Source organism: Podarcis raffonei, chromosome 8 (assembly GCF_027172205.1).
Source record: "Podarcis raffonei isolate rPodRaf1 chromosome 8, rPodRaf1.pri, whole genome shotgun sequence".
NCBI lineage: Eukaryota > Metazoa > Chordata > Lepidosauria > Squamata > Lacertidae > Podarcis > Podarcis raffonei.
Genome location: NC_070609.1, coordinates 6,177,117 through 6,196,090, shown reverse-complemented (window position 1 = coordinate 6,196,090; position 18,974 = coordinate 6,177,117). Strand labels below are relative to the sequence as shown.

Here is an 18,974-nt window from a genome sequence, read left to right as displayed (position 1 = left end):
GAGGCAAAGGCAGGGGCGGTTGAGGGATTGGGGCCTTTCCCCCGGACCAGGAGTTTGGTGGGCCTGCTGTGACTTTTTCTGGAGTCTCCTGATGTGAAGGAACCTGGTAGTGTTCCAGCAGCCACCAAGAGGGAAAAGGCTTTGGGCTTAATTCCCAGTCTGACCACCAAAAGAATATCTGGGCAACCTCTCTTTTTCCCCCTGTCTCTCAGCCAGTTTCCTTGGTTCCTTCAACCAGAATATTCCCTCTGTCAGAGTCGAGTAAATTTCAAAAATGTTGCTGTTAAGCAAACAAGCAAGCAAGCAAACAAACAATAGGGTACTTTAATGTTGTTTAATTAAACGTACTGCATTTTCAGTAACAACTTAATGCACAACACATTTGTGATAGTTTTGCATGCACCCCAATAGCCAAAGACTTTAGGGGTGCCAGTGTTTACCCAGAGTTTGGTTTCCTTGCAAATATACTGTGATATTTGTAGCATACATGATTTTATTCACACACACACACACACATATATATATATATGCAACCTGATCATAGGATGGAGGGGCTCGCGGCATTAACACTCCAACAGGACTTGCCTCCCCGTCAAAAGTTTTGGGTCAAGACTGTTAGCGGAGAAACCTGAGGGCTCCCTTGGACAAAAAACAAGGACCCCAGCCAGGAATACCAGAGCAAAACAGCAGCCAGTGGGCTTGGACTTGATTGAAGACTGTCGCGACAGGACTCCCACCTGCCACCAGGTGGAACAAGATGGAAGCCCAGAACAAAAGAGAACCCAATTTTTTATTAGCTGCTCATCCCCATGTTACACCCCCCCCCAACTACATCACGGTTACATCATGAAAGGGGAGGTCTGGTGGCCGTAATCTGAGCATCCTGGACCCTGCCCCATGGTTCTCCTTGCCCTCCACCAAACACCCATCAAGTGAAGCAAAAGAGATCTTTACATTTCCCTGTTTCCCAGCCAGGTTAATCACACCCTTTCATCTTCATCTGGGTTTGCTATTTCTGGAATGGCTACCTGTCTGGCACTCAGGTATCAGGATGCCAGGAATTATCACTCAGGCAGAGGGGCTGCTGAGCAGCTGAGCTCACATGTCTATATGAATTTCTGAAGTTTTCCCTGTGAGCCAGTACATAGAAACATTTATCAGTGAATTCTTACATTTGGTATCGTGCAGCAAAGGCCCTTGGAATAGGCAGGAAGAAACTGTGATGAAGTGTTTTGTGGAGACAAATCACAAAAGTTACCAAAGCGATTGTGCTGATTTTTGGTAGTGGGCTGCATGTGCATGATATCTGCTGGAGGGGCAACCTCCTTCCTCTAGAGTCTAGGATGCTGTGGCATCTAGCCAGGTGTGGTGGGGAAAGGGCTATCCACCTGTCTCTATGGCAACAAGCCCGCCTCTTTGTACATGTAAATGGCAGTACTTACCTGGCCAGCAAAGGCCATTATCTTGCAAAGGAACTAATAGGACTGGTTCAGTGGGTTTCTTGTTATAGATGCTAGCCTTGTAGTCATAGGGTCACAGGTCTGGATAATACCCACAGGTGAATGAATGAATGAATGAATTTTATTATTACGGTCACAGACCAGTTCCGGCTCACTTACAATGTCGGGAAAACCATAAAACACAACAGGAATACATGGCATTGCAATTGGCTATAACAGAGACAATTCAGATATAGCGGCAGTTGAAAATATATATTAAATCTTGATCACTAAAATATAACCCAAAATTGTCATTTAAAACCTTAATCATTTTGGTAGTACGGCTTGTACCCTACGTTTTATGGCAGACGCACAGAATTTGGCCACCCTTAGCGTGATCTCTAGATCCTTGTCCTCTTCCAGGAGTTTTAGACATTGAGTTTTGGACTCATTTGGAGTATTATCTAGGTACACCACCCAGTGGGGTGAGGTTACTGTATCTTGGGGTGATATCAACCATCCTCCAGATTGACAAACCCCCTTCAGTTGCAGTCCTGTTCTTCTCCCCTCCTGCCCTCAAATGCGCCAGCCTCACCCTTTTCTCTCCCCTTCTAGATTTGGATGGAAACCTCTGCACCAGCGACTTCATGGTGAACATGACACTGACGGCTCACAGCTGGGTGGTATCGTCTGCAGAGTTGGCCCGCCTCCTCCTCGCTTCATATCCTTTCGGAGGTAGCGCTGAGCTGCTTCGGCCGCAACGCAGAAAATGTGCCCTTGTCTGTGCTTCCAGGCCTTCCTCATGCTTAGAGGAAAGGGAGCATATCTTGCAACGAGGGAGAAGGTTTCAGGAGTGGGGCACTTTGTACTGTTCTCTGTATTCCCCTGCCCCCTGCTAGCCACTGCCAGAGTCAACAACCTCTGGCAAGGTCAAAGGCAGTGCATTTACTTCTTAACCCATGAGAGTTCCCTACAAAACCCTCTGATTTACATTGAAGAGATAGCTAATAATAATAATAATAATAATAATAATAATAATAATTCAATTTATTTATACCCCATCCATCTAGCTCAGTTTCCCCAGCCACTCTGGGCAGCTCCCAACAAAATATTAATATTACTGCTGCTACTACTACTACTGTGGGTTAAACCACAGAGCCTAGGGCTTGCCGATCGGAAGGTTGGCGGTTCAAATCCCTGTGACGGGGTGAGCTCCCGTTGCTCTGTCCCAGCTCCTGCCAACCTAGTAGTTCGCAAGCACGAAGTGCAAGTAGATAAATAGGTACCGCTCCGGCGGGAAGGTAAATGGTGTTTCCGTGCGCTGCTCTGGTTCGCCACATGACCTGGAAGCTGTACACCGGCTCCCTTGGCCAATAAAGCAAGATGAGTGCTGCAACCTCAGAGTCATCCGCGACTGAACCTAATGGTCAGGGGTCCCTTTACTTTTACCTTTTACTACTACTATTGCTACTACTATTACTAATAATAATAATAATAAATGGCTGCCTTCAGATGTCTTCTAAAAGTCAGATAGTTGTTTATTTCTTTGACATCTGACGGAAGGGCGTTCAACAAGACAGGTGCCACCACCAAGAAGGCCTTCTGCCTGGTTCCCTGTAAACTCACTTCTTGCAGGGAGGGAACCACCAGAAGGCCCTCGGTGCTGGACCTCAGTGGGGGTGGAGATGCTCCTTCAGGTATACTGGGCCTTTGAGTTGAGGGCTTTAAAGTTTAGGGCTTTAAAGGTCAGCTCCAACACTTTGAATTGTGCTCGGAAACGTACTGGGAGCCAATGTAGGTCTTTCAGGACCGGTGTTATATGGTCTCGGTGGCCACTCCTAGTTACCAGTCTAGCTGCCGCATTCTGGATTAGTTTACAGCTGAAAATCCTGAGCTTAGAGGCAGGACATAATAATAATAATAATAATAATAATAATAATAATAATAATAATAATAATAATTTATTAGTTGTACCCCACCTATCTGGCTGGGTTTCCCCAGCCACTCTGGGGCGCTTCCAACAAAGACCAAAAATACACTAAAATGTCACACATTAAAAACTTCCCAGAACAGGGCTGCCTTCAGATGTCTTCTGAATGTCAGGTAGTTGTTTATCTCTTTGACATCTGGTGGGAGGACGTTCCACAGGGCAGGCACCACTACCGAGAAGGCCCTCTGCCTGGTTCCCTGTAGTTTTGCTTCTCGCAATGAGGGAACCGCCAGAAGGCCCTCGGCGCTGGACCTCAGTGTCCGGGCAGAACGATGGGGATGGAGATGCTCCTTCAGGTATACAGGGCTGTTTAGGGCTTTAAAGGTCAGCACCAACACTTTGAATTGTGCTCGGAAACACCCGGCGCCATTGCCCACCAATCTGAGAGGGGTGAAACCTTAACTCAGTTTGCTACCTACCAAGAAGCATCTCAGAAGAAACAGCCAGAGCGCCAGCTGAGGATCTGCCACTTCATCCGGTATAAATTCCCACCCCGTTCCTCCCCTTCGCCCCCAGATCCTGCCTGGGTACCCATCTCCCCGAGTCTCTTGCAGCTCCAGACTGAACCTCTCCCCTCTGGCTTCAGATACTGGCTCCTCAACTACCCTGAGGCCTTTCACCTGGACCCACATCTGGAGGAGGCTATCGCGGAGATCTTGGAGGTGGTGAGGAAAGAAGGCCAGGGGGAGCACAGTCACCTGCTGAACACCTCTGGCACGTGAGTTCGAGAGATTCTCAAAGCCATGAAAGTGACTCTCCCTATATTCCCCTATGGACGCGGGTGGCGCTGTGGGTTAAACCACAGAGCCTAGGACTTGCCGATCAGAAGGTCGGCGGTTCGAATCCCTGCGACAGGGTGAGCTCCCGTTGCTCAGTCCCAGCTCCTGCCAACCTAGCAGTTCGAAAGCACGTTAAGTGCAAGTAGATAAATAGGTACCACTCCGGCGGGAAGGTAAACGGCGTTTCCGTGCGCTGCTCTGGTTCGCCAGAAGCGGCTTAGTCATGCTGGCCACATGACCCAGAAGCTGTACGCCGGCTCCCTCGGCCAGTAAAGCGAGATGAGCGCCGCAACCCCAGAGTCGGTCACGACTGGACCTAATGGCCAGGGGTCCCTTTACCCTTTACCTTTATATTCCCCTATGCATTCTCATTCTGTATAGAATTTTTGACTAGAGCAGCCCTGGATTGATGCAGGAATACATGAAGAAATATGGTGTTAAAGCAGTTAACAATTGTTAAGTGTGTAAGGACAAAATAAGTAATTATAATTTAACAGTTTTATTTTGTTAACGCAACTAGAAAAAGATATTATGATGGGAAGATCTCACACAGGTGAAGGGAAGCAGTGGGCAGGAGGGGAGGGTTAGGTTGAATTTGGGAAATAAAATGCCGTATTTTTTGCTCTATAAGACTCACTTTTTCCCTCCTAAAAAGTAAGGGGAAATGTGTGTGCGTCTTATGGAGCGAATGCAGGCTGCGCAGCTATCCCAGAAGCCAGAACAGCAAGAGGGATTGCTGCTTTCACTGCACAGCAATCCCTCTTGCTGTTCTGGCTTCTGAGATTCAGAATATTTTTTTTCTTGTTTTCCTCCTCCAAAAACTAGGTGCGTCTTGTGGTCTGGTGCGTCTTATAGAGCGAAAAATACGGTAATTTAAATTGGCTGAGGTATGCAGAAGGTACCTTTATTAACATTTGAACATTTTATCCTTTTTATTGTAATATATGAGCAGTAATATAGAGCGAAAAATACGGTAATATATGGGACAGCAAAGGATATACGATAATAGATTCTTATAGAATAGTAATATATTATAACCACAGTAGAAGTTCAAATGGGGAAGTAAATGTATTTTTAGTATTTTCATTATTGTAATAGTTATTATTGTTTCTTATCGGTAGAAGGCAATGTTAATTTAGGCTTCTTCATTTTGCTGTCTGTATAATTTTCTTAAGTCAATAAAAGAAAGAAAGAAAGAAAGTGCATCTCCCATCCTGCCCTGCCCCTCGTTGTTTTTTTTAAGAATCTCCTCCCATCCCAGAACAGCAAATGGACCCCAGCAGTCCATTTTCCCAATCTCCCGCTCCCACCTGTCTTCCACATCTCCACTGTGAGTAATTTACCACGCTCCTCAGACCAATCTGCGTTTCCAGTCAAGGGTTCAGCTAACCATGAACGCGGGTGGCGCTGTGGTCCAAACCACCGAGCCTCTTGGGCTTGCCAGTCGCAAGGTCGGCGGTTCGAATCCCCACGACGGGGTGAGCTCCCGTCGCTCTGTCCCTGCTCCTGCCAGCCTGGCAGTTCGAAAGCACACCAGGGCAAGTAGATAAATAGGTACCACTGCAGCAGGAAGGTAAACGGCGTTTCCGTGCGCTCTGGTTTCCGTCACGGTGTTCCGTTGTGCCAGAAATGGTTTAGTCATGACCCGGAAAAGCTACCTGTGGACAAACGCTGGCTCCTTCGGCCTGAAAGTGGAGATGAGTTCTGCAACCCATAATCAAATTCTACTAGATTTAACTGTCATGGGGTCCTTTACCTTTACTACCTCGAAGCATGCAAAGTATTCAGCATCTGACTTGGCGTTCTGGCCTTGCTTCCTTCTTCAGGATGACCCGGACGTGGACCCGATCCCTCAGCTGCCAAAGCAGCCCCGGCTGCGGCAAGAAGAGGAAAGTGTCCCTGCTTTTTGATCACCTCGACGCAGGAGAGTTGGCCAACCACCTCAGTTACCTGGAGTTCAAGGCATTCTGCCGTCTCTCGGTAGGGATCAGCTGACACTCAGCTTCTGCAATGGTGGAAGATTAGAAATTCAGTCAGTTTTACTGCATATAGCCAAAGGCTGCCGCAAAGTACACAGAATCATTCAACAATTAGAAGAAAGTATACTGGATTAATAGGGACACAGGTGGCGCTGTGGGATAAACCACAGAGCCTAGGACTTGCCGATCAGAAGGTTGGCAGTTCGAATCCCCGCAATGGGGTGAGCTCCCGTTGCTCGGTCCCTGCTCCTGCCAACCTAGCAGTTTGAAAGCACGTCAAAGTGCAAGTAGATAAATAGGTACCGCTCCGGCGGGAAGGCAAACGGTGTTTCCGTGCGCTGCTCTGGTTCGCCAGAAGCGGCTTAGTCATGCTGGCCACATGACCCAGAAGCTGTACACCGGCTCCCTCGGCCAATAAAGCGAGAAGAGCACCGCAACCCCAGAGTCGGTCACGACTGGACCTAATGGTCAGGGGTCCCTTTACCTTATACTGGATTAATACAAAAAACTTAAAACATTTATATTATCAAGACATTACCTACTCTAAACGGAGCTATAAAAGTACCTTAATATACAAGTTAAGACATTAAACAATAAAATTTACAAGCTAAAATTATCACATGGCCACTGATAAATTAAAAAATGTTAATTAATATAATGTGCAATTATATTCAGAGTTTGATGATAAAGATAGAATATAGCTTGATGTAGATAGGGTCAAACAAATACATCTCCTTTACAGTTGGTGGCTACCTTGGCTATATAATTTGCGCTAATGTTCCTAGCAGCAGTTGCAAAGAGTGCTACACGACAGGTCACATACTTATCTGTGTCTGCGAGGAGATATAAAATCATGTCAGAGGGGTTCTGGTCAGGGGACCTTGTCATTACAGGTGCTAAAAATCTGGTTTAGAGTTCAACAGATGGACAACACTAAGCTACCAAAAAAAATGCCTGATTGAGCTCTCAAATGGATTACCCCTTAAAAACTGGGTACATCACGCTGCTCAACTGATGGGCAACTATGACCTCTCAGTGACCGGGATCAAAGAATTTCCCTTATATTCCCAGATTAGAAATTGTTGCAGAGATGGTCGTGTCAAGGGCTGGAGGAGGAATGGTGCCCCCCCTTCTCTTGAACCTTCCCAAGAACAGAAGGGACAGTATAGACTTAGAACAGCGGTTTGCAGAAGGTCATAGTTCAGAGGCTGCAGAGGGGAGAAGCTGGGAAATATTGGGAGAGGAAGAAGAGGAAAAACCAGGAGAGAGACAGCTGACAGATTCGGTGTCTTTGAAAAGCATTCCTGAACCCCCCCCCTCCCAGGACCAGGTGGGCATTGAAAGTAGGAGAACAGAAGGCTCAGAGGCAGAAATCTCAGATCAGCCGGTGCAAGGGTGACGTACAATAGGCGAGACGGAGGGGGTTGGACTTTATTCTGAGCAACGCCATTATTTTAGGGAGGCTGCCTTTCTTTGTCTCTCTCTGTGATCTATGGAATAAATTACCTGGTAAGAACTCCTCTTGTTTATCTGTTTACTGGCTGCCACCGGGGGAGGGATCAGATTCCCAGGAGCCTGAGAGGCAGCTGCACAGACCTTTAGAAAGAGCCTTCGCCTTCCCCAAGCAGCTGCCCTCCAGATATTGTGGACTCCCGTCGCCCCCAACCCTGGGACCAGTAGGGTAGTAGCAGATGCAGAAGTGCAGGGTCCCCCTTCAAAATAGTCACACAGCCACACCTCCTCCTAAGATGAAACACTAATTTCACTTCTTGCAGGGAGGGAACCGCCAGAAGGCCCTCGGGGCAATTACATCATTCTGCCTGGACACTGAGGTCAAGCTCCGAGGGCCTTCTGGCGGTTCCCTAGCTGCGAGAAGCCAAGTTACAGGGAACCAGGCAGAGGGCCTTCTCGGTGGTGGCACCTGCCCTGTGGAACACCCTCCCACCAGATGTCAAAGAGAAAAATAACTACCAAACTTTTAGAAGACATCTGAAGGCAGCCCTGTTTAGGGAAGCTTTTAATGTTTAATAGGTTATTGTATTTTAGTGTTCTGTTGGAAGCTGCCCAGAGTGACTGGGGAAACCCAGCCAGATGGGCAGGGTGTAAATAATAATTATTATTATTATTATTATTATTATTATTATTATTATTATTACAATGATCAGTGCAGATCACCATGAGTTAAGTGCCCTTAAGAAACTACAGCTCCCAGAATCCTTTGGCAGCAGCCACGACTCTTTAAAGTGGTATCACAGTGCTTTAAATGCAACGTGTGAATGTGGCTGTACGGCGGTCTTTATACAGTCATACCTCGGGTTACAGATGCTTCAGGTTGCGTTTTTTCGGGTTGCAGACCGCTAAAACTTGGAAGTACCGGAACGATATAGTTCCGGGTTTCGGTGGTCGCACATGCGCAGAAGGGCTGAATTGCAACCCAAGCGTGCGCAGACGTGGATTGCGAACGTGCATCCTGCACGGATCACTTTCGCAACCCGAGCGTCCACTGTACAGTGGTGCCTCGCAAGACGAAATTAATTTGTTCCGCAAGTTTTTTCTTCTTGCGAGTTTTTCGTCTTGCGAAGCACGGTTTCCCATAGGAATGCATTGAAAATCAATCAATGCGTTCCTATGGAAACCGCCTTCAGACCAGGTCCGGGGACAGTCTGTCCCCCGACCTCTTCTGAAGGCTGGGGGGACGGGGGACAAGGGCTTTTCTTCCCACCGCCAGCCTTCAGAAGGCTGTTCTGAAGGCTGGCGGTGGGAAGAAAAGCCCTTCTCGCCACCTCCCACCCCGCAAGCTCCGGGGACAGGAGGGCTTTCCTCCCGACCGCCAGCATTTTAAAAGCCCCCAGGACAGCGGAGATTTCTCCGCTGTCCCGGACCGCTTTTAAAATGCTGGCGGTGGGGAGCAAAGCCTTTCGGCCCCCGCCGGCCTTCCTGGACCTCTTCTGAAGGCCGGAGGGGGGCGAAAGGCTTTGCTCCCCACCGCCAGCATTTAAAAGAGGTCGCCGGAAATTTCCCTATGGGCTTTCTTCTTGCAAAGCAAGCCCATAGGGAAATTCGTCTTGCGGAACGACTCAAAAACGGAAAACTCTTTCGTCTTGTGAGTTTTTCGTTTTGCGAGGCGTTCATCTTGCGAGGCACCACTGTATTGGCAACTGCAGGCAGCCAGGGCTGTTAAAACAGAAATTAAAATGCTACAGTGGATGTTTCAGTGAAGTTCCCTTCCTCCACCACCCCCTGTCCATCCTTGCTTGGTCACCTTTCTGTTAGTGGCCTTTTGGGGTTTCTGCAACAGAGATCCCACACCAAATTACACATCTCCGATTGCAGCGAAGTCAAACCTCGTGAAATGGCCTCCCCTCTGTCCCAGGCTTGTCTGCAAAGGCATTGAACACCTGATGGGCTGTGCTTTGCTCACATGCAGACAGACACGTAGAGATCTCTAGCAAGAGATTGTGCGAGATTCTCTATCAGACCAGAAGCTGGGGTTTGCCTTACTCTAATCTTTCTACCTCTTTGGGTGTTGGGGGTTGAATTCCGCCACTGGTCTGGGGGAAGATAAAATAATGACATATTTCTTTGTTCCGTTTCTGCCCCCATCCCTCCTCGCAAATGGAACCCAGGGTGGCAGACGTATCCCTAGCATGAAAAAAACACACCCACATTTTAAAAAGCATTCTAAAACATTTTCCTAAACAGTGCATTTAGATGCATTTAGAGGTGCATTTAGAATTTCAGTCCTACCCTTCAAAGGAGGCAGGTACTTCTTCCATGGCACCAGGTGACTTTCCTTGATCGCTATGGTCAACCTCAACTGTTAAGGCAGCAGGTCATGCTTGTGTAAAAGATCTACACTGGCTTCCAGCATGTTTCTGAGCACAATTTTAAAGTGTTGGTGTTGACCTTTAAAGCCCTAAGCGGCCTCGGCCCTGTATACCTGAAGGAGCATCTCCACCCCTATTGTTCAGCCTGGACACTGAGGTCCAGCTCCGAAGGCCTTCTGGCAGTTCCCTCCCTAAGAGAAGTGAGGTTACAGGTAACCAGGCAGAGGGTCTTCTTGGTGGTGGCGCCCGCCCTGTGGAACGCCCTCCCGTCAGATGTCAAGGAAATAAACAACTACAGTGGTACCTCGGGTTACAGACGCTTCAGGTTACAGACTCCGCTAACCCAGAAATAGTACCTCAGGTTAAGAACTTTGCTTCAGGATGAGAACAGAAATTGCGCAGCGGCAGTGGTACTTCTTCCATGGCACCAGGTGACTTTCCTTGATCGCTATGGTCAACCTCAACTGTTAAGGCAGCAGGTCATGCTTGTGTAAAAGATCTACACTGGCTTCCAGCATGTTTCTGAGCACAATTTTAAAGTGTTGGTGTTGACCTTTAAAGCCCTAAGCGGCCTCGGCCCTGTATACCTGAAGGAGCATCTCCACCCCTATTGTTCAGCCTGGACACTGAGGTCCAGCTCCGAAGGCCTTCTGGCAGTTCCCTCCCTAAGAGAAGTGAGGTTACAGGTAACCAGGCAGAGGGTCTTCTTGGTGGTGGCGCCCGCCCTGTGGAACGCCCTCCCGTCAGATGTCAAGGAAATAAACAACTACAGTGGTACCTCGGGTTACAGACGCTTCAGGTTACAGACTCCGCTAACCCAGAAATAGTACCTCAGGTTAAGAACTTTGCTTCAGGATGAGAACAGAAATTGCGCAGCGGCAGTGATAGGCCTCATTAGCTAAAGTGGTACCTCAGGTTAAGAACAGTTTCAGGTTAACAACGGACCTCTGGAACGAATTAAGTTCTTAACCCGAGGTACCACTGTATCTGACTTTTAGAAGGCATAAGGCGGCAGGGAGGTTTTCGATATTTGATGTTTTACTGTGGTTTTATAGTTTGTTGGAAGCTGCCCAGAGTGGCTGGGGCAATCCAGTCAGATGGGCAGCATAATAGTAGTAGTAATAATAATAATAATAATAATAATAGTAAAGGTAAAGGTACCCCTGCCCATACGGGCCAGTCTTGACAGACTCTAGGGTTGTGCGCCCATCTCACTCAAGAGGCCGGGGGCCAGCGCTGTCCGAAGACACTTCTGGGTCATGTGGCCAGCGTGACATCGCTGCTCTGGCGAGCCAGAGCCGCACACGGAAACGCCGTTTACCTTCCCGCTAGTAAGCGGTCCCTATTTATCTACTTGCACCCGGGGGTGCTTTCGAACTGCTAGGTTGGCAGGCGCTGGGACCGAGCAACGGGAGCGCACCCCGCCGCGGGGATTCGAACCGCCAACCTTTCGATCGGCAAGCCCTAGGCGCTGAGGCTTTTACCCACAGCGCCACCCGCGTCAATAATAATAATAATAATAATAATAATAATAATAATAATAATACCACCACAAATATAATATATCTCATTGATCTTGCATATCTCTAAGGAGGGAATTGTGGTCTGTAGATCTAATCCGTTCCCAGAAGTGGGACTTGAGGGTACAGCTCTCAGGTCCCTGCAGTTTTGAAAACTGTCTGGTTGAGGGTCTTGTACAGAGAGGCACCAACCCAGGTGCAACAGGAAGAGAAGCGGCAGGAGCTAGTAAGTCCCCCTTGAAACCCCTTAAGAGGGTCTGCCCTGTGACAGATCGCTAACAACGTGCTTCTCAGAAGACATCTCTTTCCCCCACTTGATTTCGCTTACCGGGGAAAACCAAAGGAAGTACATCATGTATCATTAGCTAAGAGAATTCGCTACCCACAAGATGTAGCGATGGCTTATTAGACAAATTCGCAGAAGCCTCTGAGACGGTCTATCTCACAGGGTGGTGTGGCCATCCCCTTTGCCTAATTCCCCGATGCGCCACTGATGAAAAGGGATCCCTGCATTTAGACGAGAGATGGGGAGAATTTGCCTGAGTTCTCATTCGAAGGCAAACCAAACATAGGAAGAAATTTCTGGCAGTAAGAGCGGTCTGAAAGTGGACCCGATTCCCTCGGGAGCTGGTGGGCTCCCCTTCCTTGGAGGCTTGATGGCTACCTGCTGTTACGGAAGGGGGGGCATGTCTTCTTCACCTTCTTCTTCGCTACAATATATCCATTTATTCCCAATTGTCAATGTCAAAAGGGACTAAAATCTATAAAATCCATAGAAAATCAACGTGCCAATTTGCTCAGTTTCTCTAGGACTCTATGACACCTCCCCTGTCCTCCATAATCCCTCAAGTAAGGTGCTCTGCCAAGCCTTTCCTCCGGGCAATGCCAGGTGGCAGACTATGCATACATGGACCATTGTCTTCCCATCACCGGCACTCAGGAAGCGCTTATCTGTGCATATCTCCAGCTCTGCATATTCCCCCCTCCCTCCTCCATATGTTAATCCGGTGTAACCCAACCTCTCCTTAATGTATTCATGATGTAACTGGGATGTATTTTGCACTGTATTCTGGGACATGGGGGGAGTTTCAAAAGTTCATGTCACCCCTTTCTCGCTGTTCAATCTTGCCTTGAACCTGTTGCGCAATAAACTTGGATCTTCTGCAGTTTGCTCCTGTCTGGCTGAGCTCATTTTCTTCCACAGGGACCCGCGGACTTACTTAGTCCGATGAGCTGGGTGGCAGAGCAGCCTCGCACCCAGATTTTACCATAACACTGCCATGGATGCTTTGGGGAGATTCCTGCATTGCAAGAGGTTAGACTAGATGACCCTTGGGAGTTCCTTTCTTTTGCAATTCGCGCTTCTCTGAATTTCTGCAGTCAAGTAACACGTACAGCAATGCATTGACTGCATTTAGGGTTAGTCGTCCCTAAAAATGCTCTGAAAGAATGAATTATTTTAGGAAAATCATGCTGGGAAAATGCACACATTTTTTAGGCATTATTGCATGCAAACATTTGCACATCAGATCTTCACGCCAAAATGCTGGTGAGTTTTCGGCATTTTTAAAAAAATGTCAAACTGATGTGAAAATGCAGAGAACTGAAGACTGGAAAATCGGGGGACAGAACAGATTTGGCCATTCCTGATTTAGATAGACAATATTTCTTCTAGTAAGATTTAGTAAATCTAGTAAAATAATCTAGTAAGATCTAGTAAAATAATAATTAAAAAACCTTTCTTCCTGTTATGTGTTGGGCAGTACTTGGATTTCCAGAATTACGTGCTGCGGGGGTCAGTGCGGGGCAGTCCAGCCCTGGAGCGGGCCATCGCCTTGTGCAACAGCATCTCCCAGTGGGTGCAGGTCATGGTCCTCAACCGACCCACGCCCCAGCAGAGGGCGGAAGTATTCACCAAATTCATCCGTGTGACTCTGGTAAGCAAGTTCGCTGCCTGCTTTGCTGGAAGAAGGAGGTGACAGCAGAAAGGGGAGCTGAAGGAGTGCAAAACCCTGTGCAGAGCTCACGTCCCTTATGCAGTGCATCGGAGAGGACCATCTCTACCCATGTACTTGCTGGATAGAGGAGAAAGTTCCTCTGAGCATGTTCAGAGCACAGCCTCCCTCTTTGATCATCGTACCAAGTGATCCAACGTGGCTTAGTGGGAGAGTTTTAAAGGTAAAGAGACCCCTGACCATTAGGTGCAGTCGCGGCCAACTCTGGGGTTGCAGCGCTCATCTCACTTTACTGGCCGAGGGAGCCGGCGTACAGCTTCCAGGTCATGTGGCCAGCATGACTAAGCCGCTTCTGGTGAACCAGAGCAGCACACGGAAACGCCGTTTACCTTCCCGCCAGAGCGGTACCTATTTATCTACTTGCACTTTGACGTGCTTTCGAACCGCTAGGTTGGCAGGAGCAGGGACCGAGCAACGGGAGTTCACCCCGTCGCGGGGATTCGAACCGCCGACCTTCTGATTGGCAAGTCCTAGGCTCTGTGATTTAACCCACAGCGCCACCCGCGTCCCTGGGAGAGTTTTAAATCCTGACAAATGAAGGTTGGGGGACGAGGAGACGTGCGTTTGTATTTTTAAAAGATGGCTCCCATGACATGCTGGTGATTCTTCCTGCCCCTCCTCTCATTCCTCTGTTTTTTCCTCTGCTACTTGCAGAAGTTAAGACAACTGCAGAACTTCAGCACCCTCATGGCCATTGTGGGGGGGCTTTGCCACAGCGCCATTGCCCGCCTCAAAGACACCCACGCGCTTCTGCCTTCTGAGATCACTAAGGTAGGAACTTTGTTGGGGGTGTGTGGAGAAGAGAGGGAATAATTTAGCCTTGGGAACAGGAGTGGGGAGGTATGTTAGAGAGGGAGTCAGGCGCTGTTTCCTTCCAAGTGTGGAAGCCCTCGGGTTCGGCAGCCAAAATAGCACTTTCAAAATCTACCAGAAGAGGCAGGAGGAAATGGGAGCAGTTCTCTCAGCAAGGGCCGGCTCTACCATTAGGCAGAGCAAAGTGTCCACCTCTGGCAGCACAAGGGAAGAAGAGCGCAGCACTGGCCCAGGGTGTTTTGCTGCCCGAGGCGAAGCAGCGAATGATGCGTTATCCCCGCCCCCAGCCCAGTCATTTTGTCACACGCGGCAGTAAGTTCCGAAAACACTTCTTCCCTTCTCTGACAGTGAAATAAAATAATTGCAAACTAAACGTCCACTAGATAATTGAAAAATGTTCTCACCAAACGTTTTAAGCGCCCTGAAACCACTTTTAACAGACATGGCTTCTCCACAAACAGTCCTGGGGACTAGAGTTTGTTTACGGTGCTGAGAGTTGTTGAGTGCTCCCAGGACTCTTTTGGGTGGAGCCACGACAGGTAAAGTGGTATCTTAGCTCTTTAAAGGTATGGTGTGGTTGTGGCCTATTTGCTTTCCTTTCGTGTTACCCGAAATCTTCTGCCTGGCGTGGCTGCCTGTGCTGGCCCCGGAGTGGGGGGGTTACTGTGCGGCGTGGTCTGAGTCCGGTCCTGGGTCAAGGGTCTGGAGGCTGTCTGTCAAGGGTGAAGCGGGGTCCAAGGCAAGGAGCCGGGCGTGGTCAGGAACTCCGGAGGAGCAGGTCAGGGTGCTGGCAGGAACAGGTTTCCAACGACGTTGCTCCCGCAACCTGGGACTGGGCTGACTGACCTTTATCTTCTCTGAGGCCAGGGGCAGCCCCGGCCCACAGGTGACCCGCCTCTCCTGGCCTTAAGGCGAGCAGTCCTCCTGAGAGAACCCAGTTCCCTCCACCTCTCTGCCCTGAGCCTCTGCAGCTCAGGAGAGGCTGGAGGGTTACTGGACCCAGGTGCAGCTTCACCTTCCCCTGGCAGGGCTGGGAGAGGCGCACCTGCAGGCAATGGGTCCTCAACCACCTCCGGAGCCAGAGTGGATTCATCTGGTGTCTGCTCCTGAGGATCCGGCACAGGTGCAGACCCTTCAGATTCAAGCCCCTGCCCCGGCTCAGCCAGCCCTGGAGGCGGGGACTCCTGTGCAGGCTGGGACTCCTCAGGTTCAGCTTCTGAATCAGATTCCCAGGCCATCACACTGCCCAATGGTAGGGCTGGCCCCGAGAGAGCAGACAGAGGTGTGTGCCATGAGATCTGCACCTGCTAAGATAGCTGGTTGTCCTCAGGTGTGGTGGCAGGCACATTGCCAGTGTTGAAGTAAGATTCCCCTGCCGGTCTGGTTCGTACACTGAATGGTGAAGGCACTATTTTGCCATCCGCCTTGGGTGGAAAAGCCTTTTGGGCTGACCCTGCCCTTACCCTCTGACCACAACATCCTCTTTAATGTTGCTTCCTTCTTGCCCCCAGACGCTGTCCGAGATGACAGTATTGCTCTCCTCGTGTGGCAACTACAGAACATACCGACGGGTTTATGCCGATTGTGATGGCTTCAAGATCCCCATCGTCGGCGTCCACCTCAAGGACCTGGTGACGTTGCACGAGGCCATGCCCGACCACGTGGATGGCGGGCGGCTCAACTTAAGCAAGCTGCAGAGTTTGTACGAGCCGGCGAGGGAACTCCGGGTTCTGCAACAAGCCAGCCCTCCGTTCGAAGCCAACAAAGATCTGGTGCACCTACTCACGGTAAAAAAAGGGATAACCTAAGTCGTGAGGAGGAGGAAATAGAAACTGTGGGGTTGGGCGCATATGTACGTGTGTGCCAGACGTCCAGGGATGCTCGTGCAGCCCCCGCTAGGATGGGACAAAATGCCCCCCGCCGTAGCTAATGCAGCCACCGACTTGAATGGATCGGGTTGCATCCACCCTATGCATTTAAAGCACTCTTGTGCCTCTTTAACAGTTGTGGCTCCCCCCAGAGAATCCTGGGAACTGTAGTTTAAGGGTGCCGAGAGTTGTTAGGAGACGCTGCTAATTCCCCCCACCCTGAGCTATAATTCCCAAAGTGGTTCCACAATCGATCCCTATTTCCTTTTTTTATATATAATATTTTTATTAGTTTTTTTAACATACCATTTCCAACATTCATATAACATAATTTATTATCTTATACAATGTTTTCGACTTCCATCAGCTCCTCTGGTGATTTTCCGTTTTTATCACTTATTCTGCATTTCCTAATTTTCCTATTACTCTTATTTATCATTAACTAGTCTTTTTTGCAGTATTTCAAATAATCCTCCTTACAAAACTTATTGCAATCCTACTAGCGTCATCTCTTCATTACAATTACTTTTCAAATAGTTCGTACATTTACTCCAGTCTTCTGAGAATATTTGGTCCCGCAGGTTTCGAATCCTTCCTGTTGGTTTATCTAGCTCTGCATAGTCCATCAGTTTCATCTTCCATTCTTCTTTCATCGGTAGTTCTTCTTGTTTCCATTTTTCCAATCAATTCCTATTTCCAGGGAACTCTGTGAGGCAGGATAGATAGCTCGGCACCCTTAAACTACGTCTCCCAATATTCTTTTTTGGGGGGGTCCATTAGCTCAATTGGTTAGAGCATCGTTCTGATAATGCCAAGGTTAAGGGTTTGATCCTGTTGTGGTCGGATCAATGGGCCACCACGTTGCATCAGTTAGGACGAGAAGGCAGAATGCCATGACGGCAACCGTCGCCTAGCAACCGCAGCCGGAGGCAGGAAGTGGTGCGGTTGCCTAGCGACCTGCCTGCCACCGGCGCTGTGCCGTGCGTGGCCCTCGGAGTACGTTCACGTGTGACTCAGTGACCACAACCTCTGGGTTGCCTAGCAGCCATGACTGTGGGGAAATTGAGCCACGCCGGTTGCAGCTGTGGGGCCTAGCAGCAGGCCTCTCCGCGGCCTAGTAAACAAGCTGCCCTCACGTAGCCTCCTCTGGCTCCACATGCAATTGCGTCGCCTAGCAACCACCGACTTCTGTGCTGCTTAGCAACTGGACCAGGGAGCAGGGCGGGGGGGGGATTAGTGTCAGTGTCTGTAAAAAAAGAAAGGGTTCTGACCTCCCTTTGTTGCCTCAGCCTGGTCCTCGGACCCTTGTCGGCATAAAAGAGTCCACAAGAAAAGTATCCTTGCAGAGTATTTTCTGCTTTTATTCTTAAAAGTCTTTCTGCAAAAGCGACTGACCAACTGTACACACATCAACACTACCAGCTTTCACTAACCAACCAACCAACCCAACTAACATTTCTCACTCTATATATACAATCCGGTGCAGGCCGCTGACTCATGCTGACCCAGCTTTTTTAAGCATCAAAGAAACAGCGGCCATTTTAGCCGTGAAAATTAGCACCTTAAATTGTTTAAATTTTATATTCTGCCCCTCCTTCCAAGGGAGACCTGGCCAGCAAGCGGTGGATCAGTGAAAGCATCCAAAATGGATGCAGACCGGGAAAGATACCTATTTTAAAAGGCTTGTTGGAAGAAGGAGGGCTTCAGTATTGTTACTGTTATTTTATTATTATTATTATTATTATTATTATTATTATTATTATTATTATTATTATTATACCATCCTTCACTCATAGATCTCAGGGCAGGTCATAGCCTAAAATTACAATATACAAAATGACATTTCAGTCGGCGCTGGAAAGACAACAGGGATGAACTAGCCAGTTGCCTGGGCCCAGATGGGATAATAGTTTATTCGGAAACTGCCCTACAAGGAGTAGCTGTAGGGCTGCCATACGTCTGGGATTTCCCAGGCATAGCTGAGATCCAGGCAGATATTTCACTTTAAAATGTCCATATCGGAAGTGTTGTTTCACTTGCAAATTTCCTTCAAGCAGCTCAGCAACTCAGCCAAAGAAAAAGCTCGACAACTTTTGTGTTTGGATTTTCACTTTTTGAAACATGGCAACCCTAAGCAGTTATGCGTGGGGACGTAATGGGGAGTTGTGTCAGAACGGTGGTGCGGCGATTCTTCCGAGAACCTTGTACAGACACCAGAGAATGAGTGGAGGGTACAGGAAGCTGTCTATCCACAAGAAACAGCGAGGATATTATTATTATTAATAATAATAATAAATTTTTATTTATACCCCACCCTTCCCAGTTCAGAAAACGGGGCTCAGGGCAGCTAACAACAGATTTGAAAAATTGATGCAACAAAAAACAGCATAAAATACAGTATAAAACATGAATAACAATAAATTCAGAATTCAAAAATCAGTTTAGGGGGGAAATGCATCCAATAAACATTAGATGATCACCAGGGCTAGCTGGCTAAATTAGTCCTACAGATGAGCCCTACAGATTGAATGTGCTTCCCATTCAACACTTGACTTGGGACTCTTGATTGCAGCCGTTTCTGGAGGACAGCCGTTCCCTGGCACTAAGGGTGTGACTTAATGGGACCATTCCCTTGTATAACTTTCCTTTCCTCTCCCAGCTCTCCCTAGATCTCTACTACACGGATGAGGAGATCTACGCACTCTCGTACGCCCGTGAGCCAAGAGGTTCCAAATCACTGGTAA

The 18,974-nt window shown here is 48.5% G+C and overlaps 1 protein-coding gene and 1 long non-coding RNA gene across 2 annotated transcripts in view; one reads left to right on the top strand and one right to left on the bottom strand.

Moving 5' to 3' along the window:
- Window positions 1–18,974, top strand: part of RASGRP4 (RAS guanyl releasing protein 4) — a 39,789-nt gene that overhangs the window by 9,214 nt on the left and 11,601 nt on the right. Inside the window, exons 3-10 of the mRNA XM_053397768.1 lie at window positions 2,055–2,160; window positions 3,845–3,907; window positions 4,016–4,147; window positions 6,035–6,188; window positions 13,298–13,471; window positions 14,204–14,320; window positions 15,874–16,149; window positions 18,890–18,970. Of these exons, the coding sequence (XP_053253743.1) occupies window positions 2,055–2,160; window positions 3,845–3,907; window positions 4,016–4,147; window positions 6,035–6,188; window positions 13,298–13,471; window positions 14,204–14,320; window positions 15,874–16,149; window positions 18,890–18,970 (1,103 nt within the window). The remainder of the gene's footprint in view (window positions 1–2,054; window positions 2,161–3,844; window positions 3,908–4,015; window positions 4,148–6,034; window positions 6,189–13,297; window positions 13,472–14,203; window positions 14,321–15,873; window positions 16,150–18,889; window positions 18,971–18,974) is intronic.
- On the bottom strand, window positions 5,546–15,790 carry LOC128418257 (uncharacterized). Its single transcript, XR_008331685.1, has 2 exons — window positions 14,971–15,790; window positions 5,546–6,213 (listed from the first exon to the last, which is right to left on the bottom strand). It is a non-coding gene; the product is annotated as an uncharacterized LOC128418257 (long non-coding RNA).